General features: G+C 40.2%; 2 protein-coding genes across 4 annotated transcripts; one reads left to right on the plus strand and one right to left on the minus strand.

The window, feature by feature from the left end:
• Positions 1-3,855: 3,855 nt before the first annotated feature.
• LOC102718725 (formin-like protein 16) lies at positions 3,856-9,203 on the minus strand. Of its 3 annotated transcripts, XR_005811451.1 has the most exons (6): positions 8,752-9,203; positions 7,414-7,585; positions 6,574-7,330; positions 4,733-4,834; positions 4,605-4,648; positions 3,856-4,147 (listed from the first exon to the last, which is right to left on the minus strand). XR_005811451.1 is itself a non-coding variant. In XM_015835066.2 (4 exons), the coding sequence occupies exons 1-4, from the start codon at positions 8,982-8,984 to the stop codon at positions 4,114-4,116; spliced, it is 483 nt and encodes a 160-aa protein (XP_015690552.2). In that variant the 5' UTR covers positions 8,985-9,203; the 3' UTR covers positions 3,856-4,113. The 3 variants fall into 3 exon arrangements, 1 of the variants encoding a protein (XP_015690552.2); XR_005811450.1 differs by lacking the exon at positions 4,733-4,834; XM_015835066.2 differs by lacking the exons at positions 4,733-4,834; positions 6,574-7,330.
• Positions 9,204-10,205: 1,002 nt separating this feature from the next.
• LOC102719002 (DEAD-box ATP-dependent RNA helicase 3, chloroplastic) lies at positions 10,206-17,317 on the plus strand. Its single transcript, XM_006650771.3, has 10 exons — positions 10,206-10,651; positions 11,481-11,614; positions 11,707-12,118; positions 12,564-12,662; positions 13,373-13,597; positions 14,113-14,490; positions 14,868-15,011; positions 15,309-15,404; positions 15,712-16,037; positions 16,780-17,317. The coding sequence occupies exons 1-10, from the start codon at positions 10,265-10,267 to the stop codon at positions 16,853-16,855; spliced, it is 2,277 nt and encodes a 758-aa protein (XP_006650834.2). The 5' UTR covers positions 10,206-10,264; the 3' UTR covers positions 16,856-17,317.
• Positions 17,318-22,455: the final 5,138 nt, after the last annotated feature.

The following is a 22,455-nucleotide window of genomic DNA, read 5'->3' on the forward strand; positions in this document are numbered from 1 at the left end:
GAAGCCCAAACTAAAAAATAAATTGCTGTGAAAAACCCTAAAATTATTCTAAATTTAAAATTTTGGCTTATAAGTACAAACATAAGTGAAAAGAGCAAAGTTATTTAAATAAAAGGATGAAAAAAGAAGGCAGGAATGTGGTTCAAAAAAAGTGGAAGATACTAAAGTGCCTTTTTGATGTAACGTAATACTCTCCATACCCAATGTGGCTATCCACATGAGATTAGACTCATCCTATAACTACAAATCCCAAAAGAGATTAGAGCAGGTACAGTAACAGGTTATAAACCAGTTATAAACATATTTTAGAAAGACAAGAGAGAAAATAAGTGGACTACTAATTTATAGCCAGCTGCAGCACGAACTTTAATTCACAATTTATGTATGACATGTGGAATATAGTGGTATATGTTTTGTAGGTAACTATTATATGAGTTGACTATTACATTAGCCATAGATGAATTGGAGCTACTAGTTAGCTGTACTATTGAACTTGCTCTTATGTCTAGATTTATGCTATATTTTAGAACAGTGGGAGTACTGTTTTTGAGGTTAATTGGGCCCTTAGAAATGGGCTCAGTTTTCTCGGGTGGTTCACAAGTGTTGGCCCCGTCAATACAAATTTGCCCAATTTGCAAGGAAAAAGTACACAGAAGATCCCTCCTCTTGTCACCGAGTTACAAAATCATCGTTGAACAAAAAAACCAGATATAACACATCCTTTAGCTTCCAAAACTGATGTAAACGAGATTCCTTGTGGTTTTGTCCCCGGTTTTGGCTGACATGGGTGTACGTGGCGCCTACGTGGCTCCTTTAACTAGGTATCATCCTATCGGCCCACTTATCAGTTACACTAGAAAATGCAAAAAAAATTGATGGTCCATGTGAGGCCGACATGTCACCCTCCTCTCCTTCCTCTCCTAATTTCTCCTCGGCGACCTCGCCACACAGCGTCGGGCAAGCTCGCCAGCCTCCCCGCAGACCCCGCCCCTCTTGCCGGCCCTGACTCCTCCCTCTCCGTCTTCATTGCCCCCTCGTGTATGCCATGAGAAGCATCACCGCTCGCGTGCGCCATCGTCGCCCACCGCTTATTGGCTCGTTGGTCCAGCTCTCGCCCACCGCTTCGTCCGTCCTCTCGCCTCTAACCTCCCGGCCCCGCGCTCCTCCCTCGCCAGACATCGGCGCGCCCACCGCGCCAGCACTCCTCCCCTACTGGTTGTGCTCCTCGAGAGGATTAGAGGAGAGGGGTCTCCTCCGGCCGCCATCGCCGCCGTCTTTGACACGCTCGTTTGGTCGATGTGCCCGTCGGCGGTGACGCACAACAACTGTGACATTCCAGTCCGGCACATGCGGCACGGTCGACTAGCAGCAGGCGCTCCGCTGCCGATACGCCGACGACGGCTGGCTCGTTTGGTCGATGTGCCCGTCGGCGGTGACGCACAACAACTGTGGCATTCCAGTCCGGCACATGCGGCACGGTCGACTAGCAGCAGGCGCGCCGCTGCCGATACGCCGACGACGGCTGGTTCTAGTCCGGCGGTGAGCCGGGGTCGCGTTGCGCCTGCGCGTTCACTACCCACCCGTACAACAGCACCAACCTGCTATACCCGGACCGGAGGTGTTTACCGTCGTCGGCGCGTGCTATGCCACCGGAGTCGCGGGTTCTCTCAGCGGCCGCTCTCGCTGTCGTCACAGCTAGCCGTGCAGTGCATGTCAGCAAAAATCCCTCTCGATCACTCAATCTGTGGCGAAAGTCTGAACCTGAAGAAATTCAGACGATGAACAGTAACCTAACGAACAACAGCAAGAGAAGTTTTGCGCTGCGTAATGCCATGCAGCCTATTCTGATTTTTCTTCCTTTTATTCTCCCTCACACAGATAGTTAGTTACATGCAAATTAGACCGAATACAACGGGAGATCATATCTCAAGCTCGGTCACAACAACTACATGAAGAAACAGTAAAAATACAGACCGAATCAAACTCCTATTCTTCAGTCTACTCTGCATGCAGACAGTATCCAGTGCAACTACTCAACTAAAAAAAACTCTCTTCCCTGGCAAGATTACTCCAGCTCCAGCTTCAACAGCGCAGCTTCGGCAACAAGTTCGCAATGTACCTCCCCGGATTCGCCGCCTTCAACGACACGCCGGTGTACATCGGGACACAGGATCGGGGCTACCTCAACTACACGGAAGCCATCCCGTACACCCCGATCTTGACGAACCCAAGGAGCCCGGCTACTCCCTGTCAAAGGCATCTCCGTGTGGTGGAGCGCGCTCCAAGTACCCGTGTCCCTGTCCGTCGGCGCGCCCAGGGGCACGGCGGCCTACTCCTGCATCGCAGCCACCGCCGCCGCCTCGTTGCCGGCCGTCGGACCTCCTCCACTCTTGCCTCGCCCCCGGCGACCTCCTCCCCGTCCGCCGGCTGACTTGCCTAAAGGAGAAAAGTGAGAGAGAGAGGGGGACGGAGAGGGTGATACTGTGGCATCATGACATGTGGACCCCACGTGGGACGCACGCTGACTGGATTGCCATGTCAGACAAAACCGGGTTTAAAACCATCGAAGGACCTAAATTAAACAGTTTTGTAAGTTTACGGATTTAATGTATCTGTTTTGTGGTTTAGGGATGATTTTATAATAAGAAGAAAGACCTTCGATATACTTTTTCCAATTTGCAATCCTAGCTGGGTGGAATCAAGCCTGGCCTGCTACGCATACTGGCCTAGTTCTGAAGCCCAATGACTGCAGACCATCAATTACGGGCTTACGGCCCATCATTTTGTGTTTGCGGGGAGCTAAGTTCAAATTATAGGCACATACGTGTAGTCTTATGTTTAGACCTAAGCTGAACAAAATCTTAGAAAACCAACAAATTATGACGTCCCAGATAAGTCTTATTTTCTTTTTAAAAGAAATATTAATATTATTTTAGAGTGAAGAAAGTTCTGATTCTTTTCTATCGTTCAGTAAAATTCATGACATTATATTGTGTTTACTGATGGGATATACATGAATAAAAAATGCCGATAATGGCAGTGTTCTAAAACGTGAAGGGGTCCTCACATTTGATTTTTATTAATTTAAAAGTAAAGGCTGAAAAAAATACAGTTTTACCAATAAAAGAAAAAAAATCATAATACCTTTATTTTATCAAATTATAATATAAATGTTCCATATTTTATAAACTACAATTGTTTTCTACTTTTGTAAAATTTAATGCGATGGTTGTTTAAAAAGATAAACTTGTTTTGAGACTAAGGAATCACTTCTTATAAACAAAAGGTTGAAAACACCTTGTTTGTTTGCAAAGGTTTTTTTAACTTTTACTCAGTTCGTCGGTTTTCAGGCCGATAAATCATATATATATATTTTTTAAAAGTTACAAGTTGCTTCGGAAAATCATATCAATTCATTAATTCTAAAATTAATACTTAACTAATTATATACTAATCTACCGCTTCATTTTAGCGTCCGGTGAAGAAATCTCCACCCTCCTGAAACGAACTTAGCCTGAGCACTTTATCGATTAGAGCAAGTTTAATAGTATAGCCAGCTACTGGCTATAGCTCATTTTATAGCCAATGCTAAAGATAACTTTACAATAGGTTGGCTGTTAGCAGGCTACATCTAATAAATAAAATAATTAATTATAAGTAGCACATATGAGTGTGTAGGATCAAGAGTGAAGTGTATCATTGTAGCTATTTTGTTGTGACATTAACATTTGTATGCTACAAAGTAGTCACGAAATATAACAAAGTTCACACACTTCAGACCACATCAACCAAAGTTTGTGTTATGAGATGAACAATAGTAGTTCTCCATAGTATTAAAAAAATACAAGGCACCACAGATAATTGAAATACAATAGCAACCAAGTAGAGTAATGCATAATGTCATCTAGGTCTAAACAGAAGGACATAGTAGTGCAAAATTAAATAACCGACAAGGCAATAGAGGACAAAGCAAAACGTACTTAATGGTTCACAAATCCAAAAGTCACACAAACAATGTGACATTAAGCAAAATACATAAATATGATTTACAATAGATGAGATAACGATTTTTTCATCTGTCGTGTACGTACGACCCATGATTGAATCATTGCATCATACGACCATTGCCTGAAATATCATCATCTTGCTGAAAAAAAAGACAGATATATCATACAACACGTTCATCGTGTGCTTAATAAATGAGAAACTATTAATCATCTTTTCCGTGCAACCACAATAAAATAAGTAACTACTACATTCTTTTTCCGTAGTACATGATAGGATAAATGTGATGAAGGAGATATTAATTGAGTGTGACTTCAATGCAAGTTTATACTAACGGTGAGAAGGAGATATAAATATAAACAAGTTACTGCAGTGTGAGTTCTTTCAAAGAAACAGTTACAGAGATAATTAATTGAGAGACCCATGACCATTATGTGACAGTATATCCAAATACATAAACAAGTTCATTTAGTATGAGTTCCACATGTAAGAGCATTAAGAGAATGACATTGTACTGCCTCCCAAAGAAGAAGAGAGAATCACTTAACTATGGTGGCAAATAGTCTAGACTAGGAGTAAATTTAGTTCATACAAGTTACCTGTAAGAAGTGCAGCACCATGAATTCCACAGCAGAACATGTTCCTGAAATGCATTAGACAAGGGTTAATTGATAAATCTATATATGATTAAAAAAAAGAAGGAAAAACCACATGCTTATTACCCTACCATGTTTATGTTTACTGTCTACTTCCAAACCGATTCCAAATATGCTCAATTAAATCATTTTTCAGCTGGGTATGGATTGAACGAGCACAAATAGCAGATCTCCTACGTAGCACATCAGAAAAACATGGGTTATCACCACTAGTTACTTCAAGAGGCAAAACTATTGATGTCCTAAAAATTCTATTGAGGTCAATGTCACATATCGCGTCCTCTCTCTCGTCTTCAACAATCATATTATGGAGAATCACACAAGCTAGCACTATTTTTCCAACACTCTTCCGTTTCCACTTCTTCGCTGGACGATGTACAATGTTGAAACGGGCTTGCAATACCCCAAAAGCCCGCTCCACATCTTTCCTTGCCCCTTCTTGACGTTCAGCGAACAATTTATGCTTCTCTAGTTGTGGAAGTGATATCGTCTTCATGAAGCTGGCCCATTCAGGGTATATACCATCAGCAAGGTAGTAGCCATTGGTGTACTCATTCCCATTAACAGAAAAATGAACACGAGGAGCCTCCCCTCTTACTTGTTCAAGGAATAAGGGGGACTGATTCAACACATTTATGTCGTTGTTAGAACCAGCGACACCAAAGAAAGCATGCCAAATCCAAAGATCATATGACGCAACCGCTTCGAGGATAATTGTTGGGACTTTGTAGTCACCACGAGTGAATTGGCCCCTCCAAGCTCTCGGACAACTCTCCCACCTCCAATGCATGCAATCAATACTTCCTAACATACCTGGAAAGCCACGAGACTCATTAACTTGTAGTATATGATCGATATCCTCACTTGTGGGTCGTCGCAAGTATTGCCCACCGAAGACCTCAACTACCCCTCGTGCAAAAGTGTCCAAACACTCTAAAGAAGTGCTTTTCCCAATTAGCAAGTATTCATCTAAAGCATCGGCAGGAGTGTCATATGCTAACATACGGATTGCTGCTGTGCACTTCTGAAGTGGAGAAAGTCCCGTGCGACCAGAACAATCTTCTCTTTGAGTAAAGTATGGAGACCACTGACCTAAGGCTTCCACAATACGTAAAAAGAGATGCTTTCGCATACGAAATCGTGTGCGAAACATTCTCTCAGGGTAGAGTGGCTGATTTGCAAAGTAATCAGCCACTAGACGTCGGTGACCTTCTTCATGATCCCTTGCAATGGTCTTCCTTGTTCCACTTTGGCGGTTGAGTAACCCAGCTGAAAACTTGGTCTTAATCTTCTCTACAATTCGGGTAGCAAATGAATCTAGGACATTTTGATCAGAAATGTACTTGTCAAGAAATTTGGATGGATCCAGGTCGTTTGAGTAGGAGGATGAGTTTGAGGAGGAATCTAACATGGTGGTTCTTAAAAAAAAGGATGAAATGGTTTGAGAGTTCCAGAATGGGAGAGTCAATATATAGATGGAGGTTGCCAGGTTGTAGTACTCTGCATGCTAATTTCAGCATAAGAGACAACTAGCAATAAATATTGGAGTTGACTACAGTATAGTTTAGAACAAGTACAGAATTTTGGACTGATTACATGATTTTCAGAGTAGCAGCAATTAATATGCAGTCAGTTTGGGTATCTAGACAAAGGTCATGTTTAAATGCAAACAACTAGTGTATGCTGATTTCAGCATAAGAGACAGCTAGCAATGAATATTGGAGTTGACTGCATTATAATTTAGAACAAGTGCAGAATTTTGGACTGATTACATGATTTTCAAAGTAGCGGCAATTAATATGCAGTCAGCTTGTTAATATGGACTAAGTTCCATGGATTTTTAGGCTGATTACATGCTTTTTGAAGACTTAATTAATTTCATCTCACTACATTTTGGAAAAGAGATTCATACCTCACTGCTTTTTGTTGAATATCTCTTCTCTCATGCATTTCAGCATCTGTACAAACTCAGACCTCACATCGTCAGGCATCTTAGTTGTGTCTTTGTTCATCAAGTCTCGATAAGTTTCAATCATAGCTGTTTGGCTACCAAGCTTCTTAGCTGCAAGGTTGTCACTAGAAACACTTTTTTGGGTCTCCAACACTTCACTCTGCCCTTCCTTGGCCGCTGCATGTGCATCCATAAATTTACGGATGTCATCTTCTAGCTCAGCTGTACAAACTTCGATCTTGCTCTTTCCTTTGCCACTACGTTGTGCCTTAGCTGCCTTTGATCCCATTGGTCGTGGGATATCTTCTTCATCATCAAGGGGGATAACATCATTGTAATCTGCCTTTCTTTTGTTTGACATGTCAAGCTGCTCTAAATATGCATGCCACTTTGGTTGTTTTTTTAGTTCATTCCAATAGTACATAAACAAGAATGGACCATCCTTGAAGTCATTCTCATATATCTTCTGTGCCTTATTCATTAGATCTTCACTAGACTCCCCACTAGCATATAATGAATTAGCCTCCTTCCAAGAGCAACAAAAATTCCCGACCTTCTTCCTAATTTTACCAAAACGGTCCTTAATATGCTTCACTAGCCTAGCTCGGTTTATTGGTGTAGTGCTATTGTAAGCTGCAACAACATCACCCTAATATTTATCGTTCTTCTTGAAATTTGATTCTATAGGATCATTTGAGTTGTTCAACCAAGCACTGATCTACAGTTTCAGAAAAAAGAAATTTATTGCTTCTAGTAATGCAAGTGGCATTAACAAATAAATAGCTGACATAAGCCACTTACCAATCTCAAGTCTTCATCCTTCATCCAAGACAAGCGTTTCTCAGTCCTAGAAACATCTCCATTGTCAACATTGATGGGCCGTGATAGACTTCCCTCGGCCACATGATGTACATTGTTTGATGGGGTATTGATAAAATTAACGAAACCGCCGGGCGGACGAGATTCAACCCCCCTTATAGAACGCATGAAGATGCAAATGTTGATCAAGTTGTGTCTGAATAATATAATATTTTGACAATACAATGGCAAGTCAATTTGTAAATGGTGTTCTATACACTGTTAAAAAAACATGCACTCATCCAGTACAGAGAGATAACAAATATGCTTGTACTACATTGCTACGTACAAGGTATAGCGAAAGTCCACTGTATTATAGTTGTTTTTTTAATTCAAAAGACAACTATAATATTTTGTTTGGGACCTATTCAAGTTAATTTTGTGCTCACACAGCCATGCTCAACGGTGGAGGCTATAAGTTTTCCATAGCTTGGGCAAGACTAACTAACAAATAAAATTGCCACAGTATTTACATATGTTCAATTTTTTGTATAAAGCCATATAAATTAGTATTGCAATAGTCTTTTAATAAAAACATGGTCCAAAATGCATGTAAAAAATGACGGGTGAAAGAAAGGATGATACAACAACCAGCAGTCAATTAATAGGAAGCTTAATTTTACAGCGCTGCACCTAGACTGTGCACTAACACGCCTGAAAGCTTAATTTGACAATTCTGCACATATACTGATACACCCTTTGTGTATACAGGCAACTTCATTTTTCAAATATGGTGATGAACCTTGATTGGTTAGGCTAAATTCATACATCTATTATATATATATATATATATATATATATATATATATATATATATATATATATATATATATATATCAACTATGTATTACATTATGCCTGTAACTCTAGCAACAATAATTCAGTCTAAGTAATGAACAAACTGGTATTAGAATTGTTCTGAACATTGTGTGCTTAAATTTGGACTTATGGGATTGCATTTGTTTATGTGCAAGAAATGGGATCAAATTGTTTGTTTTTTTTGTTATCCCACCGAAACTTATAGCCTGTGATCACAAATACAAACAATATCTGTGAAATTTCAGTGCAATAACCATAATCAAATTGTTTCAGATTTTAGACAAAAATGGATATAAAATCTTATTAGCCTAAATAGAATTCAGTGCATGCTTTCTAACTTTTTTTTGCACTGAAACATCACTTAAATAAGTAAATCACTACATGTCCTTTTTTATATATAGCACTAAAAGGAGTAATCAGCATGGCTAGTTCACAAGTAAGAAAAACAATTGACAAACATACCATTCTTCAAGGTCACTGTGCACATCAATCTTGCCGGCCGTGGGAGGAGGGAAAGCAGGAGAGCCAGACATGGCGTGTGACTGTGGAGAAGGAAGCCAAGGTGTTGGCGGCGGTGGAAACCAGAGACCATATGGATACGGCGCTACTTGTGGCGTAGGAACAACGAGAGGATCTGTAGAGCTCGCAATGGCCTGAGGAGGCGGCGCCACCTTCCTCTTCGAGCGGATGGACATGTTGTTGGAGCTGGAGGTGGGGAACTAGGGATTTAGGCAGATCTCTCTCGCGTGCGCGGAGGGGGGATTATACAAGATGGATGTGGAGCGTTGCTGTGGTCGAGGTGGCCGTTGATTCGACGACGGTGGATGAGGGAGAGAATATGGAGAGATTTGAGATCTGTGTCATATAGGTATGCAATTTCGCGAGCGCGGGAGGAAGAGGAGAAGCGCGGGAGCCATGCGGGGGAGAAGAAGAGCGGGAGCCGTGCGGGACGCAGAGAGAAGCGCGGGAGCTCGTTGCGGCATTGGTGATGGTGTTCGAGAGGAAGGCCGAAGGCCAAAGGGGATCGGGAGGGGAAGGCTGGAAAGGATAGCGTCGATCCGGTGTGGTTGTGTGGGCCCCGCAATTACCTTTTTTAATCACCGCAACCGACTACAAGCGGGTGACTGCGGCAAAAAAAATTCCTATCGCCCGGCTACAAATTATTCGGTGGTTGCCAATAAGACGATGTGGCATAGATTTGTAGTTCACTGAATCACTTTATTGATGTGGCATAGATTTGTAGTCCACTGAATCACTTTATTGTATCTACTCTTACTATGAGCGCCTGACTTATTACCTCGAAAGATAGGAGCATGACACTAGAAAGCTCTCCTAACCAAGGGGCTGTTTAGTTCCTAAATTTTTTTCTAAAAATATCACATCGAATTTTTAGACATCTCAATGAATCATTAAATATATATAAACATTAGAACTAATTACACAGTTATGGAGGAAACAGTGAGACGAATCTTTTGAGCCTAATTAGAACGTGATTAGCTATAAGTGCTACAGTAACCAACATGTGCTAACGACGGATTAATTAGATTCAAAAGATTCATCTCACGGTTTCTAGGCAGAATCTGAAATTTATTTTGTAATTATACTAAGTTTAATATTTCACATGTGTGTTTAAAGTTTTAATGTGATATTTTTTAAATTTTTTTTTACAAGCTAGACAACCCCAAATCTGTGAGAGATAACCAGATATTTCAGGCAGAGCCATCCATGGCAGAAGCACAAGAGTACAACAAGCCAGAGAGAGGCTGGCAGTAGTCTCTCTGCTGCTATCTTGTGAACGAGGAGCCTCCTCGTCGACTCCCCCCTAAACCCCTCTCTCTCCCTCCCCAAACCCCCTCCCCCCTATCCCCACCCCCCCGCGCCATATAAACCCTCATCACCTTCCCACCACCAGCCGCTCGTTCCATTTCTTATCCCCTCCCCTCCCCTCCTCTCCTCTCCTCTTCTCTTCTCCCCAATGGCTTCCCTCCTCACGCTCCCCTCCTCGCTCCCCCTCTCCAACCCCGCCGCCGCGCCGTCCCTGCGCCTCCGCGCCGCCGCCTTCCGCTGCTGGGCGCTGCGGCGCGCCGGCGGCCGGTGGGCGGCCGCGAGGGCCATCGCGTCGCCCAACTCCGTGCTGAGCGAGCACGCGTTCAAGCGGCTGCAGCTCAGTGATGAGGAGGAGGAGGGTGCGTACGGGAGTGACGAGGAGGGCGCCTACGGGAGCGGCGACGAGGAGGGGGGTGCCGAGGCGGGGGCTGGGGAGGGGGACGAGGACGAGCTCGCCATTTCCAGGCTCGGCCTGCCCGACCAGCTCGTCTCCACGCTCGAGAAGCGCGGGATTACCCACCTGTTCCCCATCCAGGTGATGCCAGTTGCGCCCCGTGTTCAGTTTTGGGTTGCCTCAGTCTGTGCTCGATGTCAATTGCAGGTTTCGCTGTTGGGAGGAGACAGCGAGGGCCGACGGTGTTTAGTGCAGGAATGTTTGGGGGGATGAATTGGTGTTTTCGGTAGTTCGTGGTGAATAAGCCTGTATCCAGCAATGGAGGGGGTTTGTTTCGATAGTGCAAAATAGTGGCAGGATGAGTGGGAGATGAGTCATTTTAGTGGGGAAAGATCTATGCTATGTTGCTAGGTTCCAGAGCACCCGAGCCCTGTGAAACTATGTTTTTTTTAAAAAAAAAATGGAAATGTTTTACATCGCGGCCTCTGCCATAAGGCACACAACGAATGAATTTTTATTGGAAAAAAAGAGTGATGGGGCACATCCTCAACTACCCTTAGCTAGTAAAAAACAGCTGAACGGCTGAAGAAACTGGGGAAATATGTCGTAAGAGATAACGGGTTCTATAATTATTCAATATTCTCCATAATATCAAAATAGAGTGTTGAATTGGAGTTTACTGTTGCTTACTGCACCAAAGTTTTGCTGCATGTCAAAATTGTCATGCTCTTACATATACTGCCAAATATCACTTGTTGCTAGATTTGCTATTTGTTGAACCTTAGCAGTTATACTGTTTATCCTTGTTTTTAGTTGCTAATTGGATAAGGTAATCTCCATGCCATACGGCTTGGGGTTATTGATGCATATAGCCAAATAAGTTTATTTCTGTTTGAATTCCAGGCTATCACTTGCTCACCTTGATGTGCTGTGTGCTTGCCCTTTTTCTGATTTATTTTCTCTATTCCAGAGGGCTGTACTCATTCCAGCTCTTGAGGGTCGTGACCTGATTGCTAGAGCAAAAACAGGAACTGGGAAGACGCTAGCCTTTGGAATTCCCATGATTAAGCAATTAATTGAGGAGGACGATGGGCAGAGTGTGAGGTACACATTCATCTTGCTATGCAGCTTCACATTGTACTGCATGACAATCAGTTAATATTAACAATTGCACTAACATTTTCTTCTTATGGTAGACGAGGTCGCATTCCTCGTGTTTTGGTTCTAGCACCTACTAGAGAGTTAGCCAAGCAAGTTGAGAAGGAAATTAAGGAATCAGCACCCAAGCTCGGCACAGTGTGCGTTTATGGAGGTGTTTCGTACAATGTCCAACAGAATGCACTCTCTCGCGGTGTTGATGTTGTTGTAGGAACACCTGGTCGCATTATCGATTTGATAAATGGTGGAAGTCTTCAGTTGGGAGAAGTTAAGTACTTGGTTCTTGATGAGGCTGATCAAATGCTTGCGGTTGGGTTTGAGGAAGATGTGGAAACTATATTACAACAGCTGCCAGCGGAGAGGCAAAGCATGCTTTTCTCTGCTACAATGCCTAGTTGGGTGAAGAAGTTATCTAGGCGGTACTTGAACAATCCCTTGACAATTGACTTGGTATGAACCTTACATTTCCTTCCATTTCCATTTTTTTGGGTGTGTAAAAACAGGCCAGGAATCAATCCATCTATATAAAACTCTTAAATTGAATCGCAGATATCATTTTGACTGTCCAAATCAGATTTGTCAGTTGTTATAATCACGGTAAAATACAAATTCTGGCTCGCACACTTGTTATATGACATGCGATACTTGGGGACACACCTTATACCAGCCCAAATATTAGGTTTATTTCTTATTCATGGTCACAATGACCTATTTGTCTGCTGTGAATGCTGCTAGACTTAAGAGATATTAGCACTAGTCTTGAGTATGCTAGTTGCACTTACGCTTGAATGCCTGTTGTTTTTTTAAGATACAATTGTGCATGTGTACTGTTGATGGTTCACTTTTCTTTTTTATGTCCGAATTAGTGATTTGTTCTTGTCATGCGTTTACTCAGGTTGGCGATCAAGATGAAAAACTTGCTGAAGGAATCAAACTCCATGCTATCCCACTTACATCTACATCAAAGCGCACTGTTCTTAGTGATCTCATTACGGTATGCTAATGCAGCTCATGGATTTTTCAGCTGCCTTTTTTCCCCCTTCTCTCTTCTTTCGGCTCAATTTTCTTGGCATCTAACCCCTGACAAATGAATCAGTCAACTAGGGCATGCATGATTTGTTTGAATTAACATATTACATTTCTACTTTTCTTGAATGTTTGGTTGTTGCATTTTCCATGTCCTTTTTCAAGTTATGTTGGTATCAACAATCTCAGTTTGGCAGTTACAACTAAGAAGTTACAGTTAGCTATGCCTTTTCTCAACCGGGTTCAGAACTTGGAGATGCAAATGGTTCGAGTTTGAGAGCATGATGGAATATCCTATAAACAGAGCTATTTACTTCAGAATAAGATGAATTTGGACAACTCTTTAAGTTTGTTTATTATAAGACTACTGTGCTAAAATGAGTATAGTGTTGGTATTTAGTTTCATCATTTAGGTTTTGTTGCTATTTTTGCCCAGCCTCCGGAGATTCAGAAACTAATAATATCATGAACCTGTTATAGTTTATAACTTTATATAGCTATGTTGGTGTATCATTGTGCCTATAGATGCCCCATAAGTTTTTTTTACATCAATCCAGTTAAGAACATAATTTCATCCATACATCTTCCACGGCTTGTCTCTTTTGCTGAGCTTTGGTGACTTAGGAAATCCTATATTTGTGTTATTTTTAAGCAGTTTGTTTCATTCATTGTTATCAGGTGTATGCAAAGGGTGGGAAAACCATTGTTTTCACTAAGACGAAACGAGATGCAGATGAGGTATCACTGGCACTGACAAACAGTATTGCTTCGGAGGCACTTCACGGTGATATTTCACAACATCAGCGTGAGAGGACACTAAATGGTTTTCGTCAAGGGAAATTTACTGTTCTTGTAGCAACTGATGTTGCTGCCCGTGGTCTTGATATACCGAATGTTGATTTGGTGGGTTCACAAATTCTCTTCACTTCATTTGATTCTAGATATGTGTTTCTGTAAAGCATCTATCCTCACACATATCTAGTTCTGAACTTTGGAAGCTGTGGTTGGCATCGGCTGAGAAATTTCATGCGCAACATATACATTCCTCTTCTGATTATGTGCAACTATAACTATGTGTTACAATTTGTGCCTACCAAATTATTAACATGTTTTCTACAAAGTGATAATCAGCGAGACTTCTGAGTTTCAAACTCAGTTATCATCTACGGTGTGTAAACTAGATCATCAAACCATACAATTATTTTCCCTAACTTGGGTTTTTTATATTGAAACATTATCTAACTTTGATATGTTTTATAACGTCTTAGTCTGATCTCTTGGGTTGATCTTGCGATTTACATGATGATGTTCCTTATAGCTTTCTGTTAACATATTAAGTGCATTTGAGCATTATGCTGTTTGATATGAGTTGTAAGCATGCATGGATCAATTAATAAGATGATTTCGTTTTATTGCAGATTATCCATTATGAATTGCCCAATGATCCAGAGACTTTTGTTCATCGTTCTGGGCGCACTGGACGAGCTGGGAAAGCAGGAACTGCAATCTTGATGTTCACAAACAGCCAGAGAAGAACAGTTAGATCACTTGAGCGTGATGTTGGATGCAGATTTGAGTTCATAAGTCCTCCAGCAATTGAGGAAGTGCTGGAATCCTCTGCTGAACATGTCATTGCTACTTTGCGAGGTGTGCATGCAGAGTCGATTCAGTACTTCATTCCAGCAGCTGAGAGATTGACAGAAGAGTTAGGACCTAATGCTCTTGCTTCTGCATTGGCACATCTGAGTGGATTTTCTCAGCCACCCTCTTCGCGTTCTCTGATCAGTCATGAGCAGGTAGGGACTATGAAGTGACATGGGGAAATTACATATCCATTTTTAACTGATATTCTACTATTTATACCACTGTATTGAATACTTCTTGTTTCCCTAGCTTAGTTACAACTGCTCATCAACTTCATCCAGTAGTCCAGATTTATGCCTTATACGTTTGAGGATTTAACTGGCTAATGTAATATGAATACAATGGACCACTAGTACTGATTACTGAAATGACCTTTTATAAATTTGCAACAGGCCATCAAGTAATCATCTAGAAAAACTTGATAGATTTGTTGTGCATTTACTTTTCATCAATCGTCATATATATTTTTTTCTTAAGCCTGATTTCTTAATGGAATACGCATTTACCTTTGTCATATTGTCATTTACAGGGATGGGTAACTTTGCAACTAACTAGAGAACAAGGATATGGAAGGGGATTCTTTTCTCCTAGATCTGTTACTGGCTTTCTGTCTGATGTTTCTTCAGCTGCCGCTGATGAAGTTGGCAAAATTTACCTGATAGCAGATGAGAGGGTAGGCTATTGCTTGAGTTTGCCAATCATTTATTTTTGTGCATGAGTGCATTTGGTCCATGAGCATGCAGTTTTGAAGCTGTTGGCTGAAACTAGTTTTGTAGCATATATATCTTATTTACTTAATGTGCATTATGTGCAATAGAATGCAGTACAGAAATTGGTGACACATATGACTACCTTTTCATGCATGTCTTCATCACTTCTGCATTTATTTGTATGCTTTTGTCTGTGGTCTTTCCTTTTGCCCATTATATCTGCGAATCATTGTCCTGATGAATTTTCACCGTGATGCCAGGTACAAGGTGCAGTCTTTGATTTACCTGAGGAGATTGCGAAGGATTTGCTTAGTATGGAACTGCCCCCAGGAAACACCATAACTAAAGTGACAAAGGTAACCTTTGCAGCTTGATAATTTTGAATTATTTGCTATGGGCATTTATAGGGCAATTGCTATGTATAATCTGTTTGATGATACACACAAGCATCTGTCTGATGCAATGGCATGTCTATCTATTTACAACCAATCCAATTAAATTTGCTTTAAATTAAATATCCAATAAAAATTTACCGGAACATTATTCTTGCACTGCACAGTATATAATGAAATATCATGATAGCCCTGGTCTTGTTTTTGGATTTGAAATTGGTTCTTTATGAGCTAGTGTGATAACAGTTTTCCTTTGGTTCTCTGCTTGCAGCTACCTGCATTGCAGGATGATGGCCCTGCTACTGATAGTTATGGTCGGTTCTCAAACTCAGACCGGGGTTTCAGGAGCAGACGGACCAGGGGTGGCTCAAGAGGCGGACGTGGTGGTTGGGACTCCGATGGTGAAGACAGATTTCGCCGTGGTGGCCGGAGCTTCAGATCCGACAACGATAGTTGGTCAGAAAAAGATGATGACTGGAGTGGTGGGAGAAGATCAAACCGTTCATCATCCTTTGGTGGCCGCTCATCATCTTACGGGAGCCGTAGCTCATCATCATCCTTTGGTGGCCGCTCATCATCTTTTGGGGCTAGGGACAGGTGAGCTTCACAACATTGCAGAAATGACGTACTTGCTAGCTGGTCTTTTTCATCCATGCTGTTTCCTTTATGAAGTAGATCCCACCAGAGAAAATGAAACATATAAGAAACTACCCGAGATTTGCGAACCTGGTAACTTTAAAATGCTATATACGATCTTTTTTCTCCATAGATTACCTCATGTTTGTTAGCTGTCAAATTACCCTTTACTATGAACACCTCTTGCGTTGTAATTAAAGCGCAAAGTTAATGACTGGTTTCCTAGCTACCTCTTGCTGCAGTAGTCTTACCTCCCTGAATCATGGCCAAAGATTAGTTGTACCTTAGAGCAAGTTCAATAGAATAGCTAACTACTAGCTTCAATTCATCTATAGTCAATCTAATAGCTCATTCATACAATAGTTGTCTACAAAACATTACTACATGGTCTCACATGTCATATACACACTTTGTCTTAGAGTCCGCGTGCAGCTGACTACAAATTAGTAGCCCACCTCTCTTCTCTCTCCTCTCTTATCTCTTTAAAATATGCTTATAGCTGGCTTATAGCCTGCTATTGTACCTGCTCTTAGAACCAAATTAATTACTTAGCATGCTACTAGTTCACTGATGCTGCTTTAGTCTTACCTCCCTGAATCATGGCCAAAGATTAGTTGTACCTTAGAACCAAAACAATTACTTAGCATGCTACTAGTTCACTGATGCTGCTTTCTTAAGCTAATGAGCTGTTCCCCATTTACAGCAGCAGGAGCTTCGGTGGTGCTTGCTTCAACTGTGGTGAAGCCGGGCACCGAGCATCAGACTGCCCAAACAGGTAGACAGTAGAACCGACACTCTTCCCTGCCGCATTGGGCTGCTCTTCCTGGGCTCGATCAGGTTCCAACAAGCGGCTGGACGACTCAACACATGCCAAGGAACACCAAAGCTGATCCAACATTATACATGCCCAACACTACTGCCTGCCCTGACGCAGATTTTGCACTGGCTACTACAGCTGTGTGTCGTCGTGAAGATTTTGGCACGCTGACCACCAAAGGAGAGCCTTCTGTTCAATATTCATATATAATACGGGTTTTTACAGGGACGTTTGCAATGCTTGCTTAATTTTTTGTTACCAACTGGGAGTTCTGTTCTCAATAGGATGTTAACATTTAAAAAAACCTCGCGTACAGCTCGTTCCGTTACACGACTGAACTGGCTGGTGCCATCAGAAACTGTTCACGCCCAATTAGATTCACCTGTTACTCTGTCAAATGTCAACAACTTTTACACCTGGTTCATATCATAGTTTCACATCTGGTGCATGTCAAAGTTGGCCCCATTATTTTTGTTGTGTAAAGGTTTGGTCGGTTTGGTCCGGCAGGTGGCACATACCTGAAGAAGATGACATGGTCAATGCTGCGTGAAAAAAAAAAAACCAAACGCAGAGCCCATGCATGGTTCTAACTTGGTAGCTGATGGTTGGTCTGGTCGGCGAGCCAAAACTACTGCTACGAGTTACGTAGTTTCTCTTGCGTACAACTCAACAAGGGATTACTGTTGCTTAAGGTTTTCATGTGTTTCTTAGATTACTGATTACAGCAACGCCATCTGTGTGTCGATGTGTGTCATGTGTGTGCTGCTTACGTACGTATGTGCGTGTGAGTTCTATCAGGTTTTGGACCCGGTCGCGGTTGGCACCAAAGGTGGTGTTCATGTACCACAGAGATGGTAGGTCGATTTGGTGGCTGCCATATGATCAAACGGGCGAAACGCTCGAGATGGGTGACGTCAATCAGGTCAAGATTCGAGGCTCTCTGACTCTGAGCCCATGTAAAAGGACGGAGAGTTCCTAACACGATAAAAACATGTGTCTGACCACGAAACAAGACCATTGGTGTAATTAACTATCGATCGTTCGCTTAGTTTACACTCTATTCTTTTTGCTGGTGGGTCTAGACCGTGGTAATAACACAAAGTACTCTCTCCGATAAAAAAAATTATCGTTTACGGTAAGATTTGATTAAAAATTTAAAATTCCCATGGATAATTTCTTAAATGTTATGTTACATACTAGACAAATAATACACCTAAATCCTCGTTGAAAAATGCTATCATAATACTATAAACTTATTAGATTTTATAAGTTTATTTTAATATAAAACTGTTTGTTGAAATTTTAGAAAATCAACCGAATTTTATTATAGACAACAAGTATTTTGTAACCAAAGGGAGTAATAAATTTCCCACGGATTGTGCTGTGCCGGCCTGTGCCTGTGGATCATTATGCATGCCTTCCATTGCTGAATTTGTACGTACAGGAGGAAAATGACTAGTCTCCTGTCACCAAGCATGAATGCACTGACCGGAGTGACGGCTGCTCGCCGTGGCTCGTGATCATGCATCGCATCGCATCGCAATGCATGCCAAAACAACACACGTCCACACACACGCTGTTCGTGCCGTCTCTGCCTGCCCTCATGTATCTTATACCCAGTACAACAACACTCTCCGGCCACATATATCTTCCATGCAGGTACCAGATATCTCAAAAAATATATATATTGCAGCAACCGTATTTTAGGTGGAAGATTTAAATAGACATAAAAGTTATTCGTTTGTGAGATATAAAATTAACAAACTGTAAATATAAAACATTACTTATGCTGTTTTGTCTATTTGCCTGCTATTTGTCAATTTTATATATTACAAATGAAGTTTTTTTTTGACAACTATTACAAATGAAGTTGAGTTTGTTCTTGTAACTTACATGGTTGTATAATATCATATGAGATATATGTAAGAATTTTCTTTAAAAATTTAGAACCTTTATAAAGCGATTTATATGGTTTCCACTACATATTTACCGGTATCTTGCTGTTGATTTACCTAAGCTAATATGATACCAATACCGTCATGCCATTGCCTAACTCTTTATTTGTATTGGAGAACTTAATTGACAAGTGGTGAAATGAAAAGAAGTTCCAGTAGAAATATGGCATCTGCATGCCTACCTTAGCTATTTAACAAACTCACGTTACCATCAGCATCTACTTTCTACCACCTGTTTTACAGTTTTTATTTCTGCAGTAACACAAGTAGAGGGTTACTACACGCTAATGTGAAAAGTGAACTAAAGATTTATTAATATGATGTGGTTAACTGGGTTGATAGCCATGAGCAGATTAGGCCAGATGGATGGCGTGTAGAGAAAAGAACCGAAGTGAATAAATTATTAGGATGCAGTCTTCTTGGACAAGCACGCAGGGTTTCCAGAATAACAAATCCTTGGGCAGTAACTGTTCTTGATGGAGATGCATGATGTGTTTTTCAAACCCCATCACTAATAACTCGGGTACAGGTAAGCAAAGAGTGAGAAGAAAGGCATTGATATTAGTATATGGAATCAGTGATCTCGCATCCATTACTTGAGAAGAGTTTCAGAGTTAAACTGGTTGACTTGGATCTGCAGCTGCCTTTGTTTGCAAGACAAGTGGAATCAGATCGAATTTTTGGGGACGAGACCAACTTGACGTTACACACGTACACGCTGGCAGTGGCAGCCGTGGAGTAGCATAGAATACCAGTTCATTCATAGTACCAATTAATTATTTACTAGTACAACTGATTAGTAGTAGTAACAGTGTACTGGTCTGCAAATCAGTTGCTAGCTGCAAGTACTCAAGCCAGTACGCAGAGTAGATTAAGAGTAGCTTTACACTGCAAAGTGTCGTTGATGGTGTCCACTGTCCAGTACATGAAGGGAGTATTCACCTCGGGGTTTGATTGTTTTGCTTTTTCCAGAAAAAGTCAAACGATATATTTATAAATAAAAAATAATTTATGAATAAATTTTTACATACGTATTCATAGCGATTTAAAAACTAAGATTAAAAAATAAACTACGTGAAAAACTCTAAATTTAAGATTAAAAGTTTAAATTTTGATTTAAGCTTACAGGCCTGAGCAGAGGAAAGAGATGAGACCGCTTCTTTTCTTATCTTATGGTTACGTTGTCTCCCAATCTGTGTACGGCTATGTTAGTTTCCAAAAACTTTTTTCCAAAAACATCGCATCAAATCTTTGGACATTTAAATGAAACATTAAATATACATGAACACTAAAACTAATTACACAGTTATAGAGAAAATCGTGAGACGAATCTTTTGAGCCTAATTAAAACTTGATTAGCCATAAGTGCTACAGTAACCGACTTGCGCTAATGATGAATTAATTAGACTCAAAAGATTCGTCTCGCGGTTTTCAGGCGGAATCTAAAATTTGTTAATTAGACTACGTTTAATACATTAAATATGTGTCTAAATACTTGATGTGATGTTTTTGTAAATTTTTTTGTAAACTAAACAAGACCTAGAGCAGCAACGGCTGGCATGATGATATCAGAAAAAATCAGAATTCGAGGTTGTTTGAAGGCCTGAAGCTTTGTTTATAAACTAAATTTTAAATCTTAAATCTAAAGCTGATTTTTAGAGTTTTCTATAGATAAACTATATTTTAACCTCTCCTTTTAAATCGCTAACCACAGGATGTAAAAGTTTCACCTAAAAATTTCTACTGATAAGCGGTGTTGTCTATACTTTCAAACAGCAAAACAATGGGGCTGTATCAGTAGTACTCCTGGTCATTAACAACACTCCGTATCACGGATGGCCACTTGATACGCGATTAATTCTTTCCCGTTCTGATGAGGCTCTGGGCAGAAAGGATTAATCAATTTAAGTCGTCAAACAGTCATGTCTTAATCATGGGCGATTTGATGCTGCTCCGCTCCTGCTGCAGCCACACGGATGCCATTTACGATTTGCAGGCAGGTCCACGCGTGGTGTCATCGCGCTGAACTTTTCCAACGGTTACTACTTGATCGATCGATCGCCTACTTTTTTACTGCTACGTTTTTATTTTATCTTAAACCCATTGAGTCACCATGAATAGTACTACCTCCTTTTTATATCATAATATTTCTTAGTTTTGTCTAAATTTATCAATTAATATATATATATATATATATATATTTGTGTGTCTCTAGATTCATTAGTTTTTCATTCAAAATGAAGTATCTTCTCTCTCTGTTATTTTTTACCAGAATTCAAATCTGGCACATATCAAAATATAAGCATTTATGATATTAATTATAAAAATATTTGTTACATTAATAACTTCTCGTTCAAAATTATTCTCATTTCATCTTCATCTGCCCTTCTATCATATCCATTCTCCATTTATTAAAGAGCATAGTAATATTTTCGTCTCAACATTAATTCATGCTAAACATTTAAAAAATATTAGTATTTTAGAACGGAGGCAGTACTACTAACATTGTTAAACTTTAAACATTATAGATATCAATCCTAATACGAGATTAGACAACACCTACTATTGCTAGTATTAGGTGATAACTAATCTAGTTTTCCTACATATTAAAATAACCTTTTCTGATGAAGTCATTGTCCCACCAAAACTTCATCTCTAGGACATAACTAAAGTTTACTAAAGGACGAACAAATAAATTTATAGTTTACAAAATTAGAGGATAAATGCATTGAAATGTGTTTAAAGTGAGGAGCAATTGCAATGGAGTTTGCTAAAGTGAGGGTATTCTAATCTTTTTTTTTATTTCTGTATAATATGTATGAGAGAAAAAATAAAGTTTTTTAATGGAGGTAGTATTACATTAATATTTTTTTTTGGAACGGATTGAGTATATCAAATAATTTTATAAAATTATTTAGGTTTAAATAATATTATGATAGCACAACCTTTTCTAGTCAAATTTGTTTATATTATATTTATATTTTACTTAAAGTAAGAATTTGTAGAATTATTGTTGAATAAAAATATAAAAGTTTAATTAAATTCTGTACTAAACATTAAATATTTATGACGGGTATCAGGCAGACAATGCTAGGTAGCTACACGCTATTTGCAAGCGATGTATCAGGCTCGCCGCTAGCCCTCTCCTCACACTATCTACAGTACACATACGCAAGCTAATCATTACTTCAGACAACTACGAACTGAAGCATTCCATATCATCGACCTTACGCATATATCCCATGCCAAGACTGTACGGTTAGTCGACGGCAGATATATATTCTGGATTAGCAAATCGATTAGTGATGATTAGTTACTACTACTTCCGTCCCAAACAAATTTAATTTTTGGGTTCATAGGTTCAGCGTTTAACCATCCGTTTTATTAAAAAATTTATAAAAAAAACTCAAAAAATAGTCACGTATAAATTAATATTCATATTTTGTCATCTAATAATAATAAAAAATATCAATTACAAAATTATTTTAAATAAGACGAATAATCAAATATTATATAAAGCTATAAAAATAAACGATGAGAGTAAATAAGTAGAGACCTGCACGCACGTCGCCGGCGTGGTGGCTAAGCCATGGAGAGAGAGATGCAG

Source organism: Oryza brachyantha, chromosome 3 (assembly GCF_000231095.2).
Source record: "Oryza brachyantha chromosome 3, ObraRS2, whole genome shotgun sequence".
Classification (NCBI taxonomy): domain Eukaryota; kingdom Viridiplantae; phylum Streptophyta; class Magnoliopsida; order Poales; family Poaceae; genus Oryza; species Oryza brachyantha.

Coding starts and splice junctions, on each gene's coding strand:
- LOC102718725 (XM_015835066.2), bottom strand. CDS start 8,984: ATGTCCATCCGCTCGAAGAGGAAGGTGGCGCCGCCTCCTCAGGCCATT. Junction 7,586..8,751: donor CACAGTGACCTTGAAGAATG/GTATGTTTGTCA, acceptor GCGTTCTATAAG/GGGGGTTGAATCTCGTCCGC. Junction 4,148..4,604: donor TGGTGCTGCACTTCTTACAG/GTAACTTGTATG, acceptor CTTTTTTTTCAG/CAAGATGATGATATTTCAGG.
- LOC102719002 (XM_006650771.3), top strand. CDS start 10,265: ATGGCTTCCCTCCTCACGCTCCCCTCCTCGCTCCCCCTCTCCAACCCC. Junction 13,598..14,112: donor ATATACCGAATGTTGATTTG/GTGGGTTCACAA, acceptor GTTTTATTGCAG/ATTATCCATTATGAATTGCC. Junction 14,491..14,867: donor CTCTGATCAGTCATGAGCAG/GTAGGGACTATG, acceptor TGTCATTTACAG/GGATGGGTAACTTTGCAACT.